The sequence below is a fragment of the Xyrauchen texanus genome, chromosome 41 (assembly GCF_025860055.1).
Source record: "Xyrauchen texanus isolate HMW12.3.18 chromosome 41, RBS_HiC_50CHRs, whole genome shotgun sequence".
Taxonomy (NCBI): domain Eukaryota; kingdom Metazoa; phylum Chordata; class Actinopteri; order Cypriniformes; family Catostomidae; genus Xyrauchen; species Xyrauchen texanus.
The window spans coordinates 15,812,684-15,839,674 of record NC_068316.1 but is presented as its reverse complement, the minus strand read 5'-3'; the positions used below and the strand labels follow the sequence as shown (position 1 = coordinate 15,839,674).

Genomic DNA, 26,991 nt, shown 5'->3' with positions numbered 1-26,991 from the left:
AGACTACCTGCGGTTGCTGTTATTTTGGATGGTTGTTGTTGTGTTTCTAGTTGGGAAAGTTCTTGCTGGCACTAAGCGTTCGTGCCAGCCATTTATCCTGAAAACAGATTTGTATCCTGTGTGGAGTGACAGCATTGTAGTGAAAATGTAGGCACTGAAAAAAAACTAGAGGGGTACTGTGGCTCATGTTGTACACAGGGGCCGGATGTTAAATGTTTTAGTGGTCGCTCTGTCAGCTGTATCCTGTTTAAGACTGCATTTTAAAAAGAAAATATTGGATTATTTCAGGTCAAGTGGAAGGTTACCTTAAGCCTAGTGAGCAATGCAGTAAATATTTTGTTGTTGCTTTTCTTAGCTCTTTGAGATTTTGGCTGGTTTAATATTAAAGATATATACTACAAAAAAGTAGGTTAAACTGTAAAACACTTAATTTTGTCTAGCCATCCAGTTGGTTTTTAACACAAGAATACCTCCTAAGAAGCATGTTAAATCGTAGTCAGCAGAACCCAAAACAAGCCTGATTATTCATGACTTATATCAGACAAGTTAGTCAACAAGTTATTCAGGCAACTCCTTTGAAAATATGTAGATTTGTAGCACATCCCTAGTTGCTGTTAAGTGGTGTATTGTGGGTTATGTGGCTAATTACCTGTCTGTAGGCTTGGGTCCTGCTCTTGGGCTTGTTGGTGTTGTTGCTCTTGAACTGGTAACAGAAGCGTAAAGCTGCCAGGTCCTTCATGATGGAGTTGAGTGCCTCTTCATCATCTGGAACACACAAAGAACAATTTATGCTGCTGTTTACGACTAGAGAGTCACAAACAATTCGATGGCTGCCAAATTATACTTGCTGATGGGAGTGTAATGACACAACAAAGTTTAACCAAAAAACTCACTTTTTCATCTATTCTCTTGATTTGACACCTACATCCCCAAACTAGAATTTAATAGCACAAACAGTGCAGGATACAGTTATTTTTAGAGTTAGGCATTTGCTCAAAGTGTAAGCAATAGTAATACTTATGCTTGCCTTGCCAAATACAAATTCAATATAATTAGACTATTATTAGAGCAGATAAATTCTGCTCAACTTCATGTTAACAGGTTCTAGAGAAGTCTAAAATCAGCATCTATTTTTAGGCATTGCCATATTTAGAGCAAAGTGCAAATTAGGTGTCTTGCGATCAATGTGATAGAATAGCACAATGTGCAAACTGTACATTTATATCTAGCTCTGATGAAATTCAAGTCATTTAAATTGAAGTCATTCAAAACAACAGAAATACAGTCATTTCAATTGATAAACTGTGCACACAGTGTCACAGGATTCCACTGTGGTGTGGTACACAAACCAGACCATTATTTCCTTTTTAGATTCCCTGAGAGATTTTCCATGGCTGCAGACAGACAAACCCCTGTCATATTTCCATAACATCACTGGTGTACTTCTCTTTGAAGTGAGCTCTCTGGTGCAGCCCACTGATGTAAACTAACAGACCACACAGACTTAGAGACCATGTTTACACCTCGCATTGAAGGAATAGTTCTCACAAAATGAAAATTCTCTCATCAATGTTTTTTCCCTAAGATGGAAATAAATGCATTTTGACAGGGAAAAAGTATATAGTGTAAAATTTCAGCACTTTCAAAATCTGCGATTAATCGCAATTAACTACAAAAAAATTATGCCATTAATCACGATTGAACATTTTAATCGACTGACAGCACAAATATAAAACATATAGCTGTTAAACATGCAATAATATCCTAAGATTGACAGTGATGTTGCACTTATGAGACTGCAGGTACCTGCCACTGGGAAACAGACACTTGAGGGTGATTTTGGCGTACGTAGATTTACATGCTGGGCTCTTGCAAAAGCGGCTGTATTTGACGCCTCGGTAGTAAGAACGGGTTGCAAATACATAACTGTTTCACTTACAGAATAACTGCTGCAAACTTAATTATCAAGAAACACACAAGAATATAAACAGCACCAGCAGCCTATGAAACATTTAAAAAGTCCACAAAATCATTGTTACCTTCCATCAAAAGGGAAATGGGAAGCAATCATGAAAATAGGCTTGACAAACGTTAACACATCAAGGAGCCCCAATGGGGCCAATTAAGCATGTCTGGTAATTACAGTCTAAGTGGAAGGTAATTCACCTCTGCTGTATCATGGGAAGGGAGATGCAGAGGAAGAGATGAGGTGTCCTGTTAATCCCAGGTTCATACAGCACTTTAATGCTAATAATTCGCTCTATTTATTATTTCAGAAATGAAGCCAGTTGTTAGTCATTTTAAATTTGGTGAGTCTGTTTGGATTCATCCAGCAATATGATGATTATTAGTAATTCTAAAATCATGTATATCAGCCTAATTTCTTTTCATTTATCTTTACTCAGTGGACACTGTGACAGGGCAGAGGGCGGGGCCGGGTCGTGGTTTTACACACCCAGCCCCTTATCAGGCTGATCAAGCCTCTGAGAATGATAAAGGCTGAATGCGGATGGAGGTGCGACAGAGAGAGAGAGCATTTACGGGCAGCTGTCCGTCGTATATGTGTGTGTTGTGTATTTTGGTTTCAGTTCTTTATTAAACTATTATTTATATTGTCAAGCCAGTTCTCGCCTCCTCCTTTCCATTGAACTGCTTTACGCTGGTGTCGAAAACCCGGGAAGGAGGAGGGATATGCCGTAGTGGAGTTCGAATTGGATTGTCAAGCTCTAAAAAATAAAAACAAGAATCGATACGACATAAGTTCGATAAGATTTGTAGGCTATATTTAAAGCCTTCTGAAATCTTACGAAAAGGATAAAACTTACGTTGAAAATCTCCCCTCCACCATAGCTATCACATGGCATTCAATTAAAATATGGCACAGCGCAATGCATCTTGCCAGATTTGATGTCAATGACGTGATACGCAAAAAACAAATATTCCATGATATATTTCATGACTCCTATCTTGATGTGCCATATCTGAAATGAGATGACATTTCAGACCTATGGCAGAGTGGATGATTTTCTACAAATAAGAAGCAAATAAGAATTTCTTCACACAAACCTAGACTTGGAATAAGGTGCAAATGCCATTTGGAATACTTTTTGTGATTTTTGGTGCCTGACATCCCCTGTCCCCATATATTTTAGTCATGTGGAAAATAACACTCTGGATATTATTTTGTGTTCCATGAAAGTAAGAAAATAATACTGATTTGGAACAACATGAGGATAAATAAATGACAAAATTTTCATTTTCGTGTGAACTATCCCTTTAAAGCACTAAATGTGCTAACGACTGCTATTACTGGCTGGTGTTAAACCCAGATTTTCAACTAGAAAATGTGGGTCAAAGAGCAGTCATGTATTTGAGTTTTTGTTTTTTTTGCATCCCTGAGGAGTCAGGGGGATATTCTCAGGCAGAGAAGTGCTGGGCAAGGCAGAGGTGACTCTATGGAAGCAGATCGAGTCTGTAATGTAAAAATTTGCATTGCCGAGTAAATTAAACAAGTTACAGTAGTTAATAATAATAATAATTCCTTACATTTATAGAGTGCTTTTCTAGTCACTCAAAGTGTTAACATAGTATAGGGGGACTTTCCTCAACCACCACCAGTGTGCAGCATCCACCTGAATGATGCAACTGCAGCCATAGTGAACCAGTACACTCACCACACACCAGCTATTGGTGGAGAGGAGAGAGTAGAATTATAGAGCCAATTAGTAGATGGGAATTATTAGCAGGCCATGATTGATAAGGGCCATTGGGGGGAATTTGGCCAGGACACCAGGGTTATACCCCTGCTCTTTAAGATGATTTTTAATGACCACAGTGAGTCGGGACCTCAGTTTAACGTCTCATCCGAAAGACGCTGCTTTTTTACAACATCACAATATATATTTTTTATATTATAAACATTCAAACGATCACTAAATAAAAGTTTAAAGCTTTTACCGTCGGAGCGCACTGTTTTGATGCAGTGATGTGTTTTTCTGACATCAAGCAAAGAATATAAAAACTAATCCATCCACTCGAGCCTTCTCCCATTCTGTCCGCCACTCATTCTAACCACTTCCGGATCCCATGTTGCATTCCATGTAAAGAATATGGCGGCATGCATAGCCAGCAAGCGTATTCGCGATCGCATCTTATTAATCATTATAAACATCTAAAAACCACATTATATGTTTGATAATATATAATATGTCCTTCAGTGCACCTGCTGTGACATAATCTGTCCTTCAGTGCACCTGCTGTGCAAGTGTAAGGTAAGATTTTGATTTTAATTACAGCACGCATTAAAGAACACACGTTGGGGGGTCCTTTGTACAGCAGAAATTCAAGTGTAAAATGTTGAAGATAAACAACCACTTCAATCCATTTAGCCACAAAACAAGGACAGAGGATACAGATGAAGGAAAAAAGACTAAAGTTTAAAGACTCAAGGAAATCAAAATTGACCCTGTTTAACCATTTTAGCTCTGAAGATGTTTTTAAAGATTTCCTGTTTCAGTGGCTTGGCCAAAATTAAAGGCTTATAACACTAAATAAAAAAAACAAAGAACGCATGGTGGATTGTGGGATAGACAGTGGCGCTGAGCAAGCTGTTCCCTAGCATTGTGAACAGTTAAAACTAAGCGTAAGGGTATGCTGTCTCTCCAAAGCATGCAGGCATGAGTAATAAGATCTCATTCAGTTCCATTATGTGTCATTTGATCCATCATTGAGTCTGTGTCATGTACTTAGTGGCATCTCCTGATGGCCATATGTAATTAGAGTAAACTATCCTCTCTGCCCATATTTGGATGGCTTCCACCTCAGGTTGCAGCGATCTGAATCTTAATACAATTGGTTTAGCGTTCCATGATGCTGGACGACGTACTACATCATTTCCGATGAAGTCATCTGATCCAGGTAAGCTAAAGTGTTTTTGGCCAGATAGCACATTATGTGCTGTGTGCACATTGCACTATGTGTGGATTATCTAATGATCTATGCATCTGATTATGCTGTGTGTGGGCTCGTTTTAACAGGAATCCCCTCACCGCAATGGTATGTGATATTTTAAGTTCTGTTTATTTTTTGTGAAAAGTGAAAACAAGTGACACCTGTTTACATGAAAGATGTATGTCAAAGACATATTCTTAGCTATTACTCACTATATTTTTGTCTATGAATAAAAAATAAAAGACTGGTTGTATTCTAATTTTGAGAGCTTTCCAACAACACATGGCTATGTGATCAGTTTGATGCTTTTACTCATTACAATATTAAGTACAGTGCAAAATTATTAATAAATGATCAATACGGAACACTTCTGATCTGTCTAAAAACGTTCAAAGCACTTGTTCAGTTTTGGTCATAATGCCTACATGCATTGTAAAGTACAGCTTCTAAGCTTTATAACGATAACTATTTTGTATTGGTCAACACTGTAATTATTGTTTTTATATATTTTTTTTCTCAGCAGGCCAATCCAAGTTTAAAGGGTTCATTTCTTAATGGAGTTGCAAATGAAGGTTAAGGAGCGAAAGAAGTAATTAAATTCATAAACGTAAATGTTTTTATATTTTAAACATTTTGGTGTTTACATATTTGCTTGATTATCTCTAAAATTCACTTGAATTTTTTCTAGATCATTAGATTATACTTTATAGTGCCTTGATAATCTGTATGAAACAGGTTATTTTAAGTGGGATGTTAAGTCGTTGACTGACTACGCAACAAAGCAGCAAGGCAGCTGTCTTTGGTTTGTACCTCTGTCCTCCCTTTTTCTTATCTCTCTCTCCACTTTGATCTCCTTTCTAATTGTGTTTAACTCTCTCTCGCCCTTTGCTTTCTCCATTTCTCTCTTCACTGTCCACGTTCCAGTTTAATCTCTCTCTCCAGCAATACCCTTCTCTTTCTCTCTTGCTCTCTCTCTGTTCTGACATGGGGCCTGCATTAGGAGCCACATTTCACTGCATTACATCATGAACAAGTACAAATAATGAATCACACAATCCAAATTAAATTCCCACAAGTGCAGATAAATACACACACACATTGTATAAAGACCACAGTTGCTAAATCCAGTAATTTCAATCACCCTCCCACTCCAAGGTCTCTCAAACCACCAAAAAGTTCCCTTGACCAGCAGCATGAAGTATTGAACGTCCAACAGCAAAACACAGACTTCATCTAAACTCACGATCTCTCAGCAAGCTGCTTTTTCTTCTTACTTAACAAGCTTAAATGTTATTTTACTATTTCCGTCTTTGAGGTCATAAATCAAAAGCTCCATATGTGGAAAGAGGCTCAGTGCAGCATCATCTGGCTATTGTGTGTGTTTATGCATGTTTGTGTACATACTGATAGTGTGAGCTGGAGGAATCCATGTGATGTGATTAGGGCTGAATGAAGACATAGAGGGGATTACCCAGTGCTGTGCCACACGTCACCACTAAAGCATTTAACAAGATTACAGTAACTCTTGCACTCCTGTTTCTAATACAATTATACCCATGTATTTTCAAAATTGACTATTCAACTAATTAGTTAGTTCAAGTACCTCAGTAGATGGGTGCAGAGTACATAATACATATAATTATAGTAATATAGAATTAAAATTAAGTATTATAGACTAAAAGTACACCTGTACAATCTATTTTATTTTCTCTCTACATCATTATAACACTCCCTTCCAAAGGGACTTTGTTCCCTTCACACTCAAAGTGCTCACGCTTGTTAAAGATTGGCGTACTGTCATAGCAACCATGTTACAGTCTGTTTCCATTTGTCCTACACAGGCCATCTTGTTTAAACGATACTTGTTATACCGATAATCGGTACTACCAAGCACACAGCCTTTGAAATGAGACAAAGCCTATGGACGATTGCCAGTTTTTATAAATAACTTTAACCACCTTGGATGCACTTGTAGTAAGCATCATCTGTTTAATTGATTTGTTGCCTTAACACAGCACTTCACCATGTGCCTTATCTAACAACTTAATTTATAATAGTATCTGAGCGAGGCAATCAAAGCTATCCTGGTTCGTGAAGAGCTGCGCACTGTTCAGGTTACCCGCAGAGGATTAATGTGCTCAACTCAAGTCCAAGAGACCGCGTTGAAGTACTTCAATGCCATTGTTTCACTATTGCAGCATGTTCATGTTTAATTTAAATATAATACAGTTGTAGAAACGGACATTTTCATCTCTATTTATTTATTTACATTGCATTTGGTCGCATCCCCAATCATAGCACTCAAACCGTGAGGATATTACTCCAAGTTTACAACGATTATAACTGTTATTGTCTGTAATCAGACTATGGGATGGAAATACTTCATTAATTTTAATTGTATCTTATAACATATACAGTATGGAGATTATAAAAGTAAGTACATGAAAGCAATGTGATGACTATCATTGCTCATACTCTACAATCTTTACTTGTAATGTCAGGTTTCTTTGTGCCATCCTGTATAGCCCTGTCTTGTTCTAAAGCTCTTTAATGTGTAAATGTGCTCTTGTTTGCACTATATTCTTGCATTCCGCTAGTAAAAAAACCTACTTGTACATTGTGAAGTGTTGCCTACTCACATACATCCTGTTTAAAATCATAAAATAATATGACACCATTTTCTTTGCTTCACCATCCATGATTAATTATCTGTTTAGATTAAGTATTTGAGTATATGAATTGTACATAAAATAGACCATAATAATTACGTGTTATGGGCACTGTCATTGAAACAGCCTGCAGCAGATATTGTTTTAGGGTACTAAACGAAGCTTCCACTGTGCAAACTTGGAAGTGTGATAAAGGCCTATTCCTCTTAACGATTCTTCCAGTAACTTAGAGGAAGAGTTATTTGAAAATAACAAATGCAATTCTTATTTCATTTACTTCCCTCAGCAGCCTGTTGACAAATAATGAAAACACATCAGAAGGAAGACTAGCAGCTGTACATCATCACATCATTAGCTGGGTAACTCCTAGCCAATCGCATGTAAGCCATTGCTTTATAAGTCTGCTCACAATCTATCACATTGCGTTTCAGTGTGCTAACCGGCAACCTCCACCACCCCACCGCCACCAGTTGAGCCCAGTCCCGCACAGGGGGTAGGCAACTCGCCCCTGCCTCCTATCTCCGGCAGGATATGATGGTTCCAAGTACAACTCCCTCGGGCCGCAGACTTTGAGAGACAATACTACGCCAAAGAGAGACATAACTTTTCTGTTTTACATTCATCCAGTAAATGGCATCTTAAACCTCACTCAAGCCTGCGTATCTTCCCGATAGAAATAGAGCAGATGTAACAAATCAGAAATAAATATAATACCATTCTTGAAAAAGGCATATTTGCATACTTTTTAGAGGCATAAATGCAATCCAATAATCATCTTATCCATATATTAAATACAAAGTAAATACAAATTCTCAATTACTGATTACAACAAAACTCATTTGTATCTTTAACTGCATATTGTCATTAGAACAACCAATTAGTAAATGCACTGCCTGATTAGAGTCTCACAGATTTAAAGTAAAACATTAAATAAACACAGTAACAGTTCCATAGACAGTTTAGACTATGTTATGTAGCGTAATGTGTACTTCAGGTTTGTGAGACTTAAAAGTTCTTAATTTTGAGTTGGACATTCATAATTGTGCATCAGTATAATATCAATTCAGTAACCACACTGACTTATGTATAAGTGGTTTTTAATAACTAAAAAGAACCGGCTCATAAGAGTCATTTGTTCGGGAATCTGACTTCACTGGATGTGCTGTGTTTCATGTTGCAGATTCAAAGGAACCGGCCCATAAGAGTCATTTGTTCGGGAATCTGACTTCACTGGATGTGCTGTGTTTCATGTTGCAGATTCAAAGGAACCGGTTCATAAGAGTCATTCGTTCTGGAATCTGACTACACCAGAAGTGCCGGATTTTCCATGTTGTTGTTTCAAAAGAACTGGCTCATAAGAGTCATTCATTTGAGAACTGAACAACACTGGAAACACTGTTTCACACTGTAGATTCAGTAGGTGGCAGGACTGCAGGAAACACTGTCAGAGTATTTTAGTACAGTGTTCGGTCAGCATAGGTGGAAAATTAAACATGCATGAACCGCTAACAGAGCCGAAAGTCATTAAAAACAAACGGTTTTAAACAAGAACCTGTTCTTGGTTCCCAACCTTAATTGTGACCCATCCTTAGTGTTGTGTAGTAGTTTTGTCGCCTCATAAACCAGCTGAGTAGTATTTCCTGCTCAAACTTTATAGCAGTTCTTCAACAACAGTATACAAAATGTGTACAAACTAAATTGTACGGTAAACATTCTGTTTCTGCCTTTAATCCATCAATTACAACACCCATACCACTGTGCCGAGTTAATGTTCAATGAAGAGAATGCTGATGATGTAATAGATTCAGAGGTGTGTTTGCTTTGTGCTCTGGTATCTGTGCCACCACCTCATTAGTGTGGCCTTTTGTTAACACCCTTGAGGAAGCCTTGGCTTATAGTATAATATTTAGATCAATCTATGAAAGTGGGAAAAAAATGTCAAACCCTGTGAGTTCTTGTGTTGTACGGGTCCATTTTGGAGACCGGCATCTGTCAAAACATATCAAACCATAAACATTTAAAGTGTTCCTAATGACAGGTACCAGTACACGTAATTTAAATTACATTTATATCACAAACCAGGCAAACCAACTGCAATGAAACAAGTTTCAAGTGACAAATAATCAAAGTAGTTTGTCCACACCGAAAGCGAAAAGGCCGTACAACAAGTCAAAATCACAGCCAATGAGAATATATTTGATGTATAATATAAATATGTTCTCAGTTACCCCAATGCAACACAACAGAAATATAACTAGATTTTATCACTTGCACAGCTTTTATCACAAAGCAGTCATATCTGAATTAAGACAGAGTCTGATTAAAACACTTTCAATGTCAAACATGCATTCAGGTCATATTATTCCAAGTGTGCATTGAAAACATTAACAACCACACTAACATTCACTGGCTATGTTTCATCCAAGTTGCGATTTTATGTGAAAAACCATGATATCGCAAAAACAACGAGTTCAAAAGAACAAAATAGTCACTAAGTGATATTGCTTACATGTACTAATAATTGTTTTAATAATAATTATATATTATTATTATTATAATAAATAATATAAATAAATTATTGCTATAAGTAGTATTATTGCTATTACTTTGAATACAATACAATAGTAATATTCTTCTGTTGTAATGTCTTAAATTTCACGTATCCAGTTAAAGAGAACTTTTATTTGATGGAATTTGAGTTCCCCCATGCGCTGACAAGCTGAGATCTCAGAGCAGCACCCGAGGAGTTCATGTGTGTTCACAGCAGCTCATACACTAAACATACCACAATATGTGCATCACTGTTTGTGTATGTGTGTGTGTGTGTGTGTGTATGAATGACAGAGAGCGTAGTGGTATTATAGAGGTAAATTAGCAACAAGATGATATCATATCATTTTATATATTTTTTTGTATCGCAATATGTCTTTATTACCGGTATACCACACAACATTAACATGGATGGAAACTAGTGCTGCACGATTAATCATATCGCAATCGCGATGTCAGCCCGTGCGATTATATGATGGCAAATGCTGCGATTTTATTAAATAAATAAGTGCATGCAATAACGTGACAGCCCATTCTCTCTGAGAGCTGTTTGCCCATTTTATACACAGCTAATAAAAAGATGACCAGTCAGTCTCAGTTTAGGGAGTGGCACGTGTGGTCATGTGAGATTCCGGTGTTCAGCGTGGAAATCAGGTAAAGATGGATGCAGAGCAGACCGACACTGAACTGGTGGCCAGAATAAATTACACAAACACAGCTCACAGCTTGGCGATATGTCTTTATTTCATCAATAATTAAAGTTAATATAATACAGGAGCATGGCATGTAAACAAGCACAAACTCCAAAACTGTCATCCTCTGTGCAGTCAGAGCCGCTTCAACCAGTCGCGGACGAGACCGGGAGAGATTTAAAGTTCCGCCGGCTGATGCGCATTGAACACGGAGACGCTCGTCTCTTACCCCCGCCCACTGTCTGCAGCTTGCAACGTGTTGCATCATTGATGAGATCATCATAAGATCAATCTTATGTGAAAAATAACATTAAAATTACAACAACAATAAAATGTGTGTGTGTGTGTGTGTGTGTATGTACACACACACACACACACACACAACAACAGTTTTAGTGGTTTGAGTGAACTACACTTTTATATCCAGTTTCCTTTTCAAAAGAGTTTATACAAAGTACATGTTACATCCTTCTTAAATGTCCCTGTTTGTTTGGACAATCTTATTTTCGTGAAAATTTGTATGTTCTTATTTATTGTTCTATTTTATTTAGGTGTAATTTCATCAATTATTTCAATTATTTCATCATCTTTGCAGTAATGCAAAGATATTATTTAATATTTAAAACACTGTGCATTTATAGTTGTTGTTGTTGCTAGTTTGAATGTTTGAGTTGAAAAATACACATTTCAGCATTATCAGTAATCTATTTGTGCATTTTCCTTGATCACCAAGCAAGTTGACTCATGATACCATTTGTTTATTATATTGCAATCGCATATCGCAATATTAACCTCAATAAGTTAAAGAGTTAAAATGTTAAGTTAAACATTTATTTGATGGAACTTTGAGTTCCTCCTGCGTTGAACTACTTAGGAGCTGAGATCTCAGAGCAGCACCCGAGGAGTTCATGTGTGTTCACTGCGGCTCATACACTAAACACACCACAATATGTGCATATACGGTGTGCATTCATACTGCTGTAAAATTTTGCATAGTCAATTAGGTGGAACTAAGTGACACAATTAACCTTTTATGATGTAAATTTCAGCTCTGCAAGGATAATATGATTAGATTACTAGTTTTTAGTACATTTCTGACACAATGCACATTTTAACTGTATCCAGTAGAAGCTTCTATATGATGTGATGAGAAATTTCCACATAGGATAAAATTATCCGATTTTACTATAACAAAGTTTAATCAGTGATAACTGTGGAGGCGTTTTGAACATCAAATTATCCCAGGATGGGCCAAGTTACAAATATGTTTAAACATGCTTCTGAAGCTGTGTTTCTTTTTTGCTTTGCTCTGAGGAACTGTTTACAGGAAGTGTGTATGCTGTGAGGGGAAGAGAGTGTGTGAGAAAGGAAGAGAGAGAGAGGGAGCGAGAGAGAGAGATAGGACAGCTTACCCATGTTTACTGTCATCATCAGGAAGTGTCCCTATTGAACTCGAGCTTAACGCTCGACTCCTTTCATCAGGGAAAATCTTCACTCTGTAAACACAACATAAACAGAGGACTGAATTAGAGTCATAATTAACTTAAAATGCCAACAAACAGACAAACATTTCAACATCAAAGTGTCCAAAACCCAACTCTTACTGCAAGTTTCTGACAGCACTTAAAATTTGAGGAGATTTATGTAACATTTATGGTTCAGTTGTCTCCACCCTTACAGTAACAGAAAAACAGTGCTATTGCAAAACTGACAGACACATAACATGGCTATATTAAAATAACAACACAGTGCAATAGGACTGTTAAACAAGTTACAGCTGCACTACCAATTTGCATAAATTCAAGAGCATACTTAGTTGTGCTTGCTAAGACAAGCATCTCTATTTCCATTGCTCATACTTAGGGTTAGAGATTTCAACAAACCTCTAAACATCATTATTAAACTTTGGCGCAGAACTCGTCCCACGCCATTTGTGCTATGCAATAACGCAATTCTCTTTAAAGAGACAGAGTGTAACATCATTTCAGTGAAAACAATGGCACTCACAACTGTCCACAGACAGTGTGATTCTGACTGCCAAAAGGGAATATAGCCATCATCTCCCATCAGCTGTCAGTCATGTCATTCTTCAGAAGAGAGACACTAGTGCTGTTGTCTTTAAAGAAGCAAAGCGACCTCTCCCCCTTGAGACATTGTTAAGCCACAATGTGCAGGATAAAAGCCAATAGAATGCAAAAGGTAGCGACCATGGAGAGCTTCAAAGATTCTTCAGAAAGCTTTTAATGCCAGGCAGCGAATCTGTCACCAGCTTCCACAGGCTGATCTGAGATCCGTTTTTCATTTTCTGACACAAGAAAGGCAAGACAATGAGATCTATTTTTTTCTCCATTTATAATTGTCAACTTCACGCAACAATATCGGCAAGTTGCCTGGTGACGGTGAGGAAAAAGCTGTGCAACCAAAGTGCAAAAGGGCCCCAAACTTGAGAGTGAGGTCACCTTATTACCATATTATGGGTCAAAGGACAGCAGTGCCAGCGAAAAGGTTATGAACATTTACACAGAAAACAACATAATTTTGAAAATAGCTATGGAAATGATAGCAATATAGCATTCACCCCTCCTTTTTCTTGGCTGCCTCTATTTGAGCCAAATATAGCAGCAGTAATGCAGAGGGGCTGTTTCTCTTTTGATGGCTCTTGTGGTGATTATGTCAAAACCTCACTGGAAACGATGAGTCTAGAGTCTCTTGAGATAAACAACAGTGGGAAGTTATTTTAAAAGCAGCTGCAGTTAAAAGTAGGGATGCACCAATACAACTTTTTCTCTTCCGATTCCGATATCGGAAATCTCAGTATCGGCCAATGCCAATCCCAAGCCGATACCAAAGTTGTTTTTTTGCATAATCAGTTTAGAATATCTTTATTGTGTGGAACTAATTGGGTGTGCTCTTTATTATGTAAAGAAACACAAAACTATTTCAATATAAATGTATAGCTTATTAAGAAACACTTTATTATTAACTAGTATACTGGATAATGTAGCAGCAAAATTAACAGTAATTCCAGTCTTCAAGTCTTCAGAAGAAAATAAACCATATTAGACCAACTGACAATGTTTACTTTATAGTGATTCTATTTTAATACAATTATTTTAAGAGTGCATGTTTTGTTTCCCTTATGTATTTGTATGAGCTGGATGGACATACATTTTAAAATAAGAGTCCCCTGTGTATTTCAGGCTTGTATTTAATTAAAAGTCCTGTGTTATGCACCAAATCTGCATTTTTTCTGGTTATTATTAGAATTTTGGTTGCACAACAAACACCCATCTGGGATTTCACTCAATTCTGACTCTTGTAGCCTCTATGTCTGTGCCTGTCACAGTTAGGAAAGACTAAGATGTAAAAACTATTTGGCAATTTATAGGTTATTAGCCATTTCCACCACTTTAGAAATGACAAAATCCACTATCGGTCATGTTCTAGTTAATAGATGGTCTACATAGTTTTGCAAAGATAGTGTTTTGCATCATAGCGGTTAGTACAGTTTATACTGTGTTTTTCAGCATGACTGGAACACTGTATTGACCGATCAGCATCCAGGATTGGAACTATCTGCTTGAAATACAACTGTAAGTGCAGTACAACTGTATGATTTTCATCTAATGTTTGCTAAGAGTTTATTTCTGAACTTCTGCTCAAATTACAACCTCAACTATCTGATTGCCACATCCTTTTATTCAAAGATAATGGATGGATAGAAAACTGAAGCGAAAGACCTTTCTAGAACATTCAGTAAAGCAATTGCTTCTCAGACATTCAGATGATACACACAGTTACTACTGGATTCCTGCTCAGTGGGAATCTAAACTCAGACACACCCCTTTTCCCTGGTATTTCTTAAAGCATCTTTTTTACACTTCATTCAAATGGCTTTCATCTTCACCTCTTTGTTTCTAAAGATTGCATGCTCCCTGAGTTTCTCCAGAAAAGGTCAGCACAGAAAAATTATCTGGGCTCCTGACAGAAACACAAAAACGCTTTGCTGTAAGTTTTCAGTAAGTTTCCAAGGCATATGCTCAATCCACACGAGCAGGGCAGAGCAGCAAACAGCTTAAAGGCCATCAGAGCTAATGGCACACAAATCCGGTTACAAGATCCCAAAGCTCTGTGACAGCATAAGGGCATGAAAACTAAGCATGTGCACGGGTAATCGACTAATCGAGTAATCGTTCTGCACCAGCTAGTCGACTATGACTACCAAATCTCACCAAATCTCCCAGTTACAAATGAGTTCACTGGGGAGCCCTGTGGATGTGTGACGCCAAGGCTTTTGATTATAGAATGAGATATCAATTCTCAATATAAGCTTGACAGGAACGAACATGACTAACACAGTATCGGAATTGGATAGGGCTCATCGGACCGATAACCAATCCATCTAAAAATGCCAGTATCGGAGCCGATACCGATCCAGTTATCAGATCGGTGCATCCCTACCTGAAACTCAACCGAAAATAAATGTTTGGAAGAAGATAAGTACTGATATTGTCAGAGACAGAAGAAGAAATATTGAGAACATTACTGTGTACAGCGTCTTCAAAATTCAGTGATTCAGCCCAAAAAGATCAGAGAAAGCAATGACTGGTAAACACTACCACATTTTACCATTTCTCCTCAAACCGAGGTCTATAGAAGACATTTAACCACAGATCTGCTTGAACTACGAATGACAGAAGGTTGAAGGAGACTAGTAGGTACCAGCACTCTTTGAATGAAACTACACACTTCAAACATGGTAATGTTCCATGTCTGAAAGAGGAAAAAGAGAGACCTGACAAACTCATCCATTAAAATTAATAAAATATGTGTAGTGTCGGTAAAAATATTTTAGCTAAATTTTACATTAAATCTGCTTAATTGTGTTCTGAATGATTTTTAAAACCTGGTCAGAGTAAGAGAATGACTAATGTGTTTATAAAAAAATCCATCTTTGTCCTTGAACTGAAGTAAAATCATTTGAAATCGCTGTATGGTGGAATTACAGTCAGGTCCATAAATATTGGGACATCGACACAATTCTAATCTTTTTGGCTCTATACACCACCACAATGGATTTGAAATGAAATGAACAAGATGTGCTTTAACTGCAGACTTTCAGCTTTAATTTGAGGGTATTTACATCCAAATCAGGTGAACGGTGTAGGAATTACAACAGTTTGTGTATGTGCCTCCGACTTTTTAAGGGACCAAAAGTAATGGGACAGATTAACAATCATAAATCAAACTTTCACTTTTTAATACTTGTTTGCAAATCCTTTGCAGTCAATTACAGCCTGAAGTCTGGAACGCATAGACATCACCAGACGCTGGGTTTCATCCCTGGTGATGCTCTGCCAGGCCTCTACTGCAACTGTCTTCAGTTCCTGCTTGTTCTTGGGGCATTTTCCCTTCAGTTTTGTCTTCAGCAAGTGAAATGCATGCTCAATCGGATTCAAGTCAGGTGATTGACTTGGCCATTGCATAACATTACACTTCTTTCCCTTAAAAAACTCTTTGGTAGCTTTCGCAGTATGCTTCGGGTCATTGTCCATCTGTACTGTGAAGCGCCGTCCAATGAGTTCTGAAGCATTTGGCTTAATATGAGCAGATAATATTGCCCGAAATACTTCAGAATTCATCCTGCTGCTTTTGTCAGCAGTCACATCATCAATAAATGCAAGAGAACCAGTTCCATTGGCAGCCATACATGCCCACGCCATGACACTACCACCACCATGCTTCACTGATGAGATGGTATGCTTTGGATCATGAGCAGTTCCTTTCCTTCTGCATACTCTTCTCTTCCCATCACTCTGGTACAAGTTGATCTTTGGCTCATCTGTCCATAGGATGTTGTTCCAGAACTTTGAAGGCTTTTTTAGATGTTGTTTGGCAAACTCTAATCTGGCCTTCCTGTTTTTGAGGCTCACCAATGGTTTACATCTTGTGGTGAACCCTCTGTATTCACTCTGGTGGTCTTCTCTTGATTGTTGTCTTTGACACACATATACCTACCTCCTGGAGAGTGTTCTTGATCTGGCCAACTGTTGTGAAGGGTGTTTTCTTCACCAGGGAAAGAATTCTTCGGTCATCCACCACAGTTGTTTTCCGTGGTCTTCCGGGTCTTTTGGTGTTGCTGAGCTCACCGGTGCGTTCTTTCTTTTTAAGAATGTTCCAAACAGTTGATTTGGCCACACCTAATGTTTTTGCTATCTCTCTGATGGGTTTGTTTTGATTTTTCAGCCTAATGATGGCTTGCTTCACTGATAGTGACAGCTCTTTGGATCTCATATTGAGAGTTGACAGCAACAGATTCCAAATGCAAATAGCACACTTGAAATAAACTCTGGACCTTTTATCTGCTCCTTGTAAATGGGATAATGAGGGAATAACACACACCTGGCCATGGAACAGCTGAGCAGCCAATTGTCCAATTACTTTTGGTCCCTTAAAAAGTGTGAGGCACATATTCAAACTGTTGTAATTCCTACACCGTTCACCTGATTTGGATGTAAATACCCTCAAATTAAAGCCAAAAGTCTGCAGTTAAAGCACATCATGTTCGTTTCATTTCAAATCCATTGTGGTGGTGTATAGAAAAAGATTAGAATTGTGTCAATGTCCCAATATTTATGGACCTGACTGTAATCGTTGAAATTCAACAGGTATAAAATATCATCAATGAAGGAAACATGTGTTAATAAAATAGCAAGACTGTTGCAGGTTATATATGTTTGATTGTATTATTAAGATCTGAGTTAAGCTACATTTGAAAAAATGAAAAAAAAATTATTTATAAAATTATAAATTTGAGATCATTCATTTTAATGCCAAAAGCATGATTTATTGTTTTAATCATCTGACAGCCATAAAAAGAAACAATCTGTATTCCCATCAATAAATCTCTGCATGTAGGTGCGCTGAATGCTGTAACCAGAAATGCCTGAGCTGCACTAGAATGCGGAAGCAGTTGTCCAAATAGTCCATTAAGAAGGATAAGTTATCAATCTGTCAACATCTAAAAGCATTTACTGTCACTTCTTTTCAATGTAAGAGCACTGCATTGTAGGCATACCATCTCAAACTCTATTTAAACGTAACGCACACGTACACATTGACCTTGCGGCTGCCATTAACACATTTGAGAGCCGAGGGACTGACTTGCTGCCAAAAAACAGGTGGCTCTCCAACATTGCGTAGAGCAACTCGCTAAACCCCTTTGCCTTCACTGCGTCTGGCACCAACCGCCAGCTCTCCAGCCCATCTGCTCGGTCACTCCACACAGCATGCTAGAGGCCTGCTTACCCAGGTGCCCACCACAAAACCTGCCAATAATACTACACATGCTTTATGCCAGCAGAAAGAGACAGTGTCTAACATTCTGTCAAAATGCTGTTTACTCTTCGAGTGCAGCGAGTGCAGCTTGGCTTGATTCGACAATGATCTAAGATTTCTTTTAAAGTAACAGCATAGGGGATTTGGCTGAACGAGCACAGCAGGAAACCAAACATTTGATTAAAAACAGTTCAATTTGTTCAGTTTAGCTACACTATCATGAGTAATATAGTTGTTCTTAAATGGAGGGTACCGACTCAAAAAGGGTTCCAGGTCTCTTTTGATAAGCTGGCAGGCAAATTACTGTATGCTATATACTTATCTTATTTTATTGCCATTAAAGGCCATACATCCAGTCAGAAACAAAGGCCGTTCATCGGTCACTCAGCACTTTTATGTACACTTTAAAAGTTTGATAACACTTTCATTGAAGCCCTAATTTAAAATGCACTGTAAAGGCATTACAATGCTATAGTAATTTCTCATAATACACCTTATAATATGTTACCACTATATTAATATGTCAAATTCATTTTCGTAATATCAATTCGATATTACGAAAAACCCATGTAAAGCTACAAGGTTAAAATATATCAGAAACTCTAAATATGTAATGATGATCACACATGTAGCCAATCTTCTTGGGTGTTGTAAATTTACAGTATGTTACACATTTATGCTATGGCTGTTTATAAGCTTTTGTAACTAGGTCCACTTATGATCACGTCAAAAAGCCTTTTGACTGTTTACACTATGCTGCTTTTGCGTGACAGCATACGATTAATTTTATTAACTTCTGCTGTGCTAAAATTGGATTTATTTGGTGTTATAATGCATTATATTCTAAGGTTTAACTATGAATAGGGGAAGTCTTATAATGTATTATAACTGTAGTTATATTTATTTATGAGAAGTTATAACTTATTATAAGGTGCATTATGAGACATGAATGCAGTATAATGCATTTTCGGCTTCGCCCAGCAAATAGGCTATACATTTTATTCGGACTGCAAGTGGCCTTGATGTTGTGCACACAATAAAAAGACAGAAATTATGCAAATTTAACAGTAGGGGTGGGTAAAAATAATGTTTTTCCAGATGCATCGCAATCTTCATTTGTACAATCTCGAGTTATAGATTCTTAAATCCCAGATCGATCTTTCACTCTATGTGGCAACCCTATATAATGCAAGTAAATCACTCGCATGTGCGACCAAATCTCACCCTATGCAACTAAAAATGTCTATGATTAGCCACTGACTAGTAAATTTTCAGTTTTTACTCACCAGTGATTGAGTAGTATAGTGAAAAATAAATTATTAGCAGTGAGGTCCTTTCACAGCGTATTGAGAGTAAAAGTTTGGTTTGACTCGTCCCATGTGTCCAAAGACGAGATCCATGGATCTATATGTCATTGAATAATGTCTCTTTTAATACATACCCTTAATACATGTTTTTTTACAGTCAGTTTTTGATTAAAACAACAACAAAAAAAGAAAATGTTATTCTAATCACACATGGATGCGCTAAAGAAATTACACACATCTTCCTTCGTTTTATGCGCTCACAGGCTAAAGCCCCAAGTCTTAAAGAGACAGTACAGATTAAGAATTTGTTCTACATTTTAATGTAAATACTTTTAAATAGCACAAAGTAAACAAAAATATACAATATATGCAACATAATCTATGCATTTCAAGATATGAATTGATGGAATATACTGAATAATCAATTTGATCAAAAACATATGATAAAATGTCAAATTAATTAAAAAGTATTACTTACAATTAATTAAACATTTATATTTTCAATTTGTACCTAGAAGGGTTGCCTAGAAGGTTCCTTTATAATTAAGAGCATTAGCTTAGAGAGATTTTATACGTAAGCAAAATGAACATTGTAACAGTAATATACCCATATGAATCGATATTGAATCGAATCGATATCGGAAACTAATCAAATTTAATCAAGAGCTTGTGAACCGGAATTGTATCAAATCGGGAAATCTGTATCAATACCCAGCCCTATTTAACACTTCCCTCAAATATTCCATTACATATTGTGTCATGTATACTTGTAAAGACAGACTAAGACTGTAACTCTACTATGCAAAACCCTGCTGTAGATCAATTATAACTGTGCATGTAAGCGTACTGAATTACAAGAAGGTAACAACATAAAGCTAATACCAACATGGATAGGTTGCGTGACATGACCTTATCCTCAACGAAAACCACAAACAAATCTTTGCACTGTAAATAATAATATGAGACAACATTACAGGTTACATTGTGGTGGTGTGTTGGGTCACCCCTTGATGTCCAAGATCAAATCAGGGTCCTGAATTAAAACCAGTTTAGAACCACTGCTGTATTAGACCCGAGGAAATATTCAGGATGTCTGACATTCACTGCTTCACCTTCAAGGGTGGACATTTGGCAGGAAATAAGCCAGCCTTCATGGCTCATTCTTTCTAGTATATTACATCACCCCTCCAAATAAAGTGAAATCAAGGTGAGCTGTATTGGAGGGTTTTTCCCACTTTCATGAATTGTGAGGACAACTCACCAGCTGCATTTCCTAATGACTCACGAAAAGCTTCTCCCTTTACAAAAACGTGTTCATTGTATTTGAACACATCATGAAACTGCATCAATTTGCAATGCCACAGAAATAGGGATGGCATAGCCTACAGTCAGCATAGTTGCATGCTATTCAATGCAAACCATAGATAGTTATCTCTAAGGTCTCCTGACATTAGCTCTTTAATGTCAAAGAATTATGTAATTTAACTGGGTGGCTCGGAGTAAACAAAAATCAATGACCATATAAAATGTCATTGACCATAAACAGTCTGACAGTAAGTCTAAAGCAAACTGTGTGGGCCAAACAGCAACAATAAATTTGTGACATTGGTGTGACTCACCATGTCGTTCATTAAACACCTTTTCTAAATTTAATTTAACCTTTAAGATCGCAACCACATTATAAGATGGGTCCCTTTCCCAACTGACTATCTAAACACCCAAGCACATGATCTAAATGACAAAAGCTGACTAAAATAATTTCCCTTTATTCATTTTTCCCTTCGAGTTTGTTCAGCACTTTTGTCCCTGCGATCATAAACCCATTAGGTCAGCTCTCAAAGATAAGGACAACCCTTTTCTTTTGTTAGCAACTCAATGACTCACAGGTTGTACCAGCTTTTCTGGGAAGTGACACAACATCTACTATGCTAAAGCCAATTCCTCAGTGGGACCACTGAAGAGTAGGAATGCAGGGCAATATATTATTGGCAGATAACCGGGAAATCAAAATAGTATTATTGCACTGATAGGGGACTGGGAGTATTGACTTCCAACCCTGGAGTCATTTAATGCATTATCACAGCTGTTTGAAATTCATTATTCTCTCTCTGTTAGCAAGTCATCAGGATTACTGTAAACACTCATATAAATGGGCACTACACAATTTATGGAAGTGTATTATTATTTATTTCTCATTCAAATCAGCATTCATCTGTAATATAGACACATTTCTGGTTCATGTTACATTAGCCAAACCTTAAATAGCAGCAAGTCCAAATTCCAAGCTTTTAAATTACACCTATTTCTCACATGTCTTATGGTTTGATTATTTTCATGGGAAGAGTGTCAATTTTGAATGTGGAAAACAAGCAGCATCTGCACAATAATATGCCATTTTTTTTATATATATACCATCACCCACCCACAAACACATACATACAATGTCTTTTTCTGCTTATTTGTCTTAATATATGATAGCAGATGTCTCCAGGGCAGCTGAAACCATTACAACAGCAAAAATCAGCTTTGAATGTCACTGGAATTTCAATTATTGCCCTTGACTGTGCCTGCAGTTAAACCACTAGGTTTTTGATTTCCATCACAGTTCATGACAGGTTAAAAAGGGGATGTATTTCACTGCTGATTTTAGGCAATTGATGCTTCAGCTGCAACCACTGCATGTCAATATCAATTCAACATGCCACAGATTATGTCCAGGTTTCACACAGGTAACAGTTTTTAGATTAAATAAAACTGCCCTTGTAACACCTGACACTCAGTAAATAAAAACCTCTGATAAACTCGTATAAGCAGCAACATTCAGAGCGATTACATAGACCTCTCCCAGACATAGAAGTAACTTTTACTATTACTCATTCTTTAGAAAAATGTACTCTAAAAATCTAGTTTTAAACAAAAATCACCCAACAGCAAACTACACTGTAAAAAGTGTTGTCCTGCAATTGTTACCTTAAGAGCATAGTTCACCCCAAATATGAGAAGTCTCTCATCATTTACTCATGCCATCCCAGAGGTGTATGACTTTATTTCTTCTGCTGAACAAAAAGATTTATAAAAGTATATATCTATAGGTCCATTAGGGCTGCCCCAGGCCAAAGATTTTCCTAGTCGACTAGTAAGTGTTAATTTAAGCCATTAGTCGACTAGTAGCATGTTTATGATATTAAGTTAACAAAGCTTACACTGTTCTACATTACAGAGAAAAACTAAACCGTAATAATAATAAAATAAAATAATGAGCCATTAAAATATCATTTTTACAAGCACACACATGAAGCAAGTTCCAGCGACACCGACAAAAGCGGTAATGATTCTGAATGTGTCAAAAAAACAGCAAAGAGACTGTCTGAACATTTTGTAATTTATAGAGAGAAATGCACATTAGGGTTGTCAATGATCTCAGGGATCAACGATTGTCAGAGTGATCGCCAATAGCTGATGCTTTTTACGATGTCAAGAGAATATTATGCAATTATTATTATTATTATTATTAGGCTATTATTATTATCAAATTAATATAATAATTTGCATGTAGACACACGGACACACACTTGAAGAAACACTCTTTATTATATTTCTAAGAACAGATGACAGAAAAGCTGTCTATGCGCATGTATGACACGCTGATATGGAGGCGTTCAGTATTGTGGAACACACGTATGTAAAAGGTTCTCACTCTTTCTTTGTTTCTGTCTTCTGATATTTTTGTCCTTTTTTTTCAAGAATAGTATCGTCAGTGAGTGCTGTAAATTACCTCAGACATCTCAGCGCAGGAGGTGCTTTGAGTTCAGTTCGCAGAGCACTTAATTGTGAACACAACTCTGCAGCCTAAATATCTGTGATTAAATCATAAATTAATACAAAAACACATTCACCTCAAACCATAATTTATATTTCAGTAATTATTATCCTCATTATAATTATTATGTTTACATTTATAATTGTTTTCATGGCTTCATTTGTGTAAGTCATTTTCCACCTGTATGTTTAGATGGATACTTGCCTGACAGAAATGGAAGGTTAGTTACTATATATACAGTATGTATATATATATATATATATATACATATATAAGCAAGAATATTCACCGATCCCAGATGAAGTAGGTTCTTTGTCAGAAATATTTTGACTGTTATAAACTGTTTTAAACACATCTTTCAAATAGTTCAAAAGAACAACACACATTTTAATTTCACTTAAATTTTTTCCAGTTTCATTTGATTTTTTATTTAAAATAAATAACAAGTATTTTTTAAAGTTAAAAAGAGCTTAAATATCGTTCTTTTTCACAAACAGTGATAGATTCACTTTTGAAGACATTAATGTCACTGCTGGAGATAGAATGGATTACTTTGATGCTGACAATCTGTGCTTTTTGGACCTACAAATATCTAATCACCATCCCATCCCAGCGAGGACCTGCTGAGCCTGGATCTTTTTCTACAAATCTTCAAAAATATTTTGCAGAACAAATTCATACACATCTCAGATGGCACAAGGGTGAGTAAATGATCAGAGAATTTTTATTTTGGGGTGAACTATCCCTTAAAGTGCTTGTTAACTATAAATTCCCCTCCCTGCCTAGTAGTGGTGATATGCATAAAGAATGTGAATCACAAAAAACAAAAGCAGAAGAATGTGAAAGTGGAGATTGATATACTTCTGAAGACATGATTAATCTGGGATGGCATAAGGATGAGTAAATGATGAGAGAATTTTTATTTTTGGGTGAACTATTCCTTTAAGGAGGATTCATTTTATGTTCATTCAACCCATAAAATGAGTTTCGTTGGTGTAAAATGTATTTAGGTCGATTCAGACATGCCCAATTGTATTTATTTCTTGAATAATAGCAGTTAATTAAGACGGTACCACATGATTATATACCACATTGACAACAATATCAAATATCACAAGCATTTTAATGACCCTTTATGAATCCTTAGTCATTTGTTTCTCTTTTATTCAGAAGATCTGTGACATTTTCAACTGCTGTTGGCACTATACTGTATTCTAATAAGTCCAAATACACCTTCGGTTTGTCAGATACACAGGACCCAATTAAAGGGCTTCCTCTTGTCTCATTAAAACAGGATTGTCCAATCACTCAAGCAAGTGATAAGACCACTGTGATTTCCTCTGTGTCTGAGACAGCTAGCGCTGGGATTAGGCCTAAAATGAATGACTGACCAGACAACGCTTTGACTTACACATATTGTCTTAGGGAACAGGATAAAATACCACATTTCTCCAAAATCTGAGATGGTTATTTATCACAGACTCTCCCAAAATGTTCCTTTATAGGGATTCTTGAAAATACGAGTCAGTCAGAGTGAATTAAGCGGAAAATGTTCCTGTCTGTTCCGGACAGGTGTTCCATTCAACATAAAGAGGGCAGTGGACTTTGTGTCTAATGGCACGTGATCAAATATAGTGAATACGCAGATCTTTAGGGGTCTAATGACCCAACTGACAGACTAATAATTTTCTTCCTTAATATCTTTTCCCTCCATTACTAGGGAGGCCAAAGGATTTCAAAGTCCTTGTGCTCCCAACCAGAGCGTACATAAACACTGACCTACAGTGATTTTGGCTCCACAAGAGTACAGCAGGCCTGTGTGAAGATGATAAACTTTAAGGTCAGATGACTCACTAGATCCCATCCAATCCAAAATCCATAATTTCAAAGATATATTAATGTGATGTTGATATTGACAGTTGTACATTTAATTTTTATTTTACTTAATTTAATGTGGGAGGGACTATGAAACATTAAGCTGAACTTTATCTTCTTAAATTTAGATTTGCTTGAAGCTTTGGTTTAAAGCTGATGTGTGTAACTTTTTCTGTGTTCATATGTTCTCCCATCCCAGCCTAATATGCAAAGACAATTACAAGTAAACTATTCATAGTTTAATTTTATCGAAAACGGCAAACATTGTGTGACTGTGGCGCTATAACAATCCCTCTGTTTGTTTTGAGAGGCCTGTCCCTATGCAAACTATGTAACTCACTGCTTAACCACTATCGTATGATGCATCACTGAAGAAATTACCTAGTGACAACTGTTTCCCAAAACCATAGTATCTATGTCGCAAACATCCATCATTCAAACCACATTGGTTAAAAAACATAGAGCTGTTGTTAATGAAGTTACGCAGGGGGTGTAGTAATAACTTCTGCGAATTTTAAACTATAATAGCTCATTTTAACGTACTCCAGAAAGCTGTTTAAGGCGCGAAAGCTGCTGAAGACACGAAAGCTGCTTGCACTGTGTAGATATGAGAGATGCATTGCGCTGCAATAGTGGGGTTTCCCTCTACATCAAACTTCAGGGTTCCCCAATGCACTTGAGCAAATGCGCACATGCACACTCTTCAGAAATATATAAAAACTTCACTAATGCGTTAACATGGACACATAAGCCATGCGTTAAAGCACTTTTTGTCAACAGTCTTTTAATTTTAATACGTTTCTTAATGCAGCTTCCTGCAAAGCCCCAGAATAAGCCTTAAGTGCGTGTAAACTTGGTCATGGTTTGAAAGAATGAACAATATATATGGAATAAAAGATACAGAAGCCTCAGCAAAGTGAAATGATGTCCACACAGCAAACTAACAAGACAGTATGCCTCTAACCACAAGTGGAGAGCTGTTGTACCAACAACACATCTTTACAATGCTATTTGCGAATGTTCATTGGAACTACGGTTTCCGAAAACACCAAATAGTTTAACTACGTTGGTAATGATGCAACTTGTGACAATAGTTGACTAACTAACCCCTGAAGACCCTTGCAATATTTCCATCTTGTGCTAGCATTTTATGGCCATCTCCAGCATTGCTATCAGAATTTTGGGATCTCCTCGATGGTTTGACATGCTTGGCCAGTGAGCTGCCAACATACTTCTGCCCAAAAGAGTAACATCAATAGCCTCAAAAGGCGTGTAAAATGTGTGCACATCACATCACCGGTCTCTAAGGTGAGTTTAATGATTGGTGCCTTTAGTTTCATTGCAACCCAGCAATAATCTCAATGGAGGTACACAGTTCAACTAGAACTTTCCTTTCTCTGGCCCTGACAAAACATACTCTTGGAACTTGAGCTTGGCTGAGGCAGACCTGTACACTCTGCAGCTAAACATAAAGAATACATGTAACAAATAATGACTAATGGCATCATACACACACTTAAGGATGTATTATAAATGTCTGGCATAAAGATCTCTAAATTAACTTTGAAACATGGACAGTATTACTGATCATAACAAAAAGTGATTTAGAAAAGCAGAAGATGAAATTACAACACACAAAAAAAAGTGAATGACATTGAGTTAATGGTAACATTAGTAACATTATAATAGCTGACACATTTAACTTTAACAAACAAAACAACTTTGCTATTCAAACTATTAAAGCTGAGACTCGAGAAAAGAAACCATATAAAAACAAAAATGAAAAAGAT

General features: G+C 36.9%; 1 protein-coding gene across 1 annotated transcript in view; it reads right to left on the bottom strand.

Annotated features, from left to right (window-relative positions):
* LOC127634002 (mitogen-activated protein kinase kinase kinase 3-like) overlaps positions 1-26,991 on the bottom strand; it is a 58,561-nt gene that overhangs the window by 30,583 nt on the left and 987 nt on the right. Inside the window, exons 2-3 of the mRNA XM_052113390.1 lie at positions 12,274-12,357; positions 650-765 (exon numbers count right to left, since the gene is read on the bottom strand). Of these exons, the coding sequence (XP_051969350.1) occupies positions 650-765; positions 12,274-12,292 (135 nt within the window). The 5' untranslated portion in view covers positions 12,293-12,357. The remainder of the gene's footprint in view (positions 1-649; positions 766-12,273; positions 12,358-26,991) is intronic.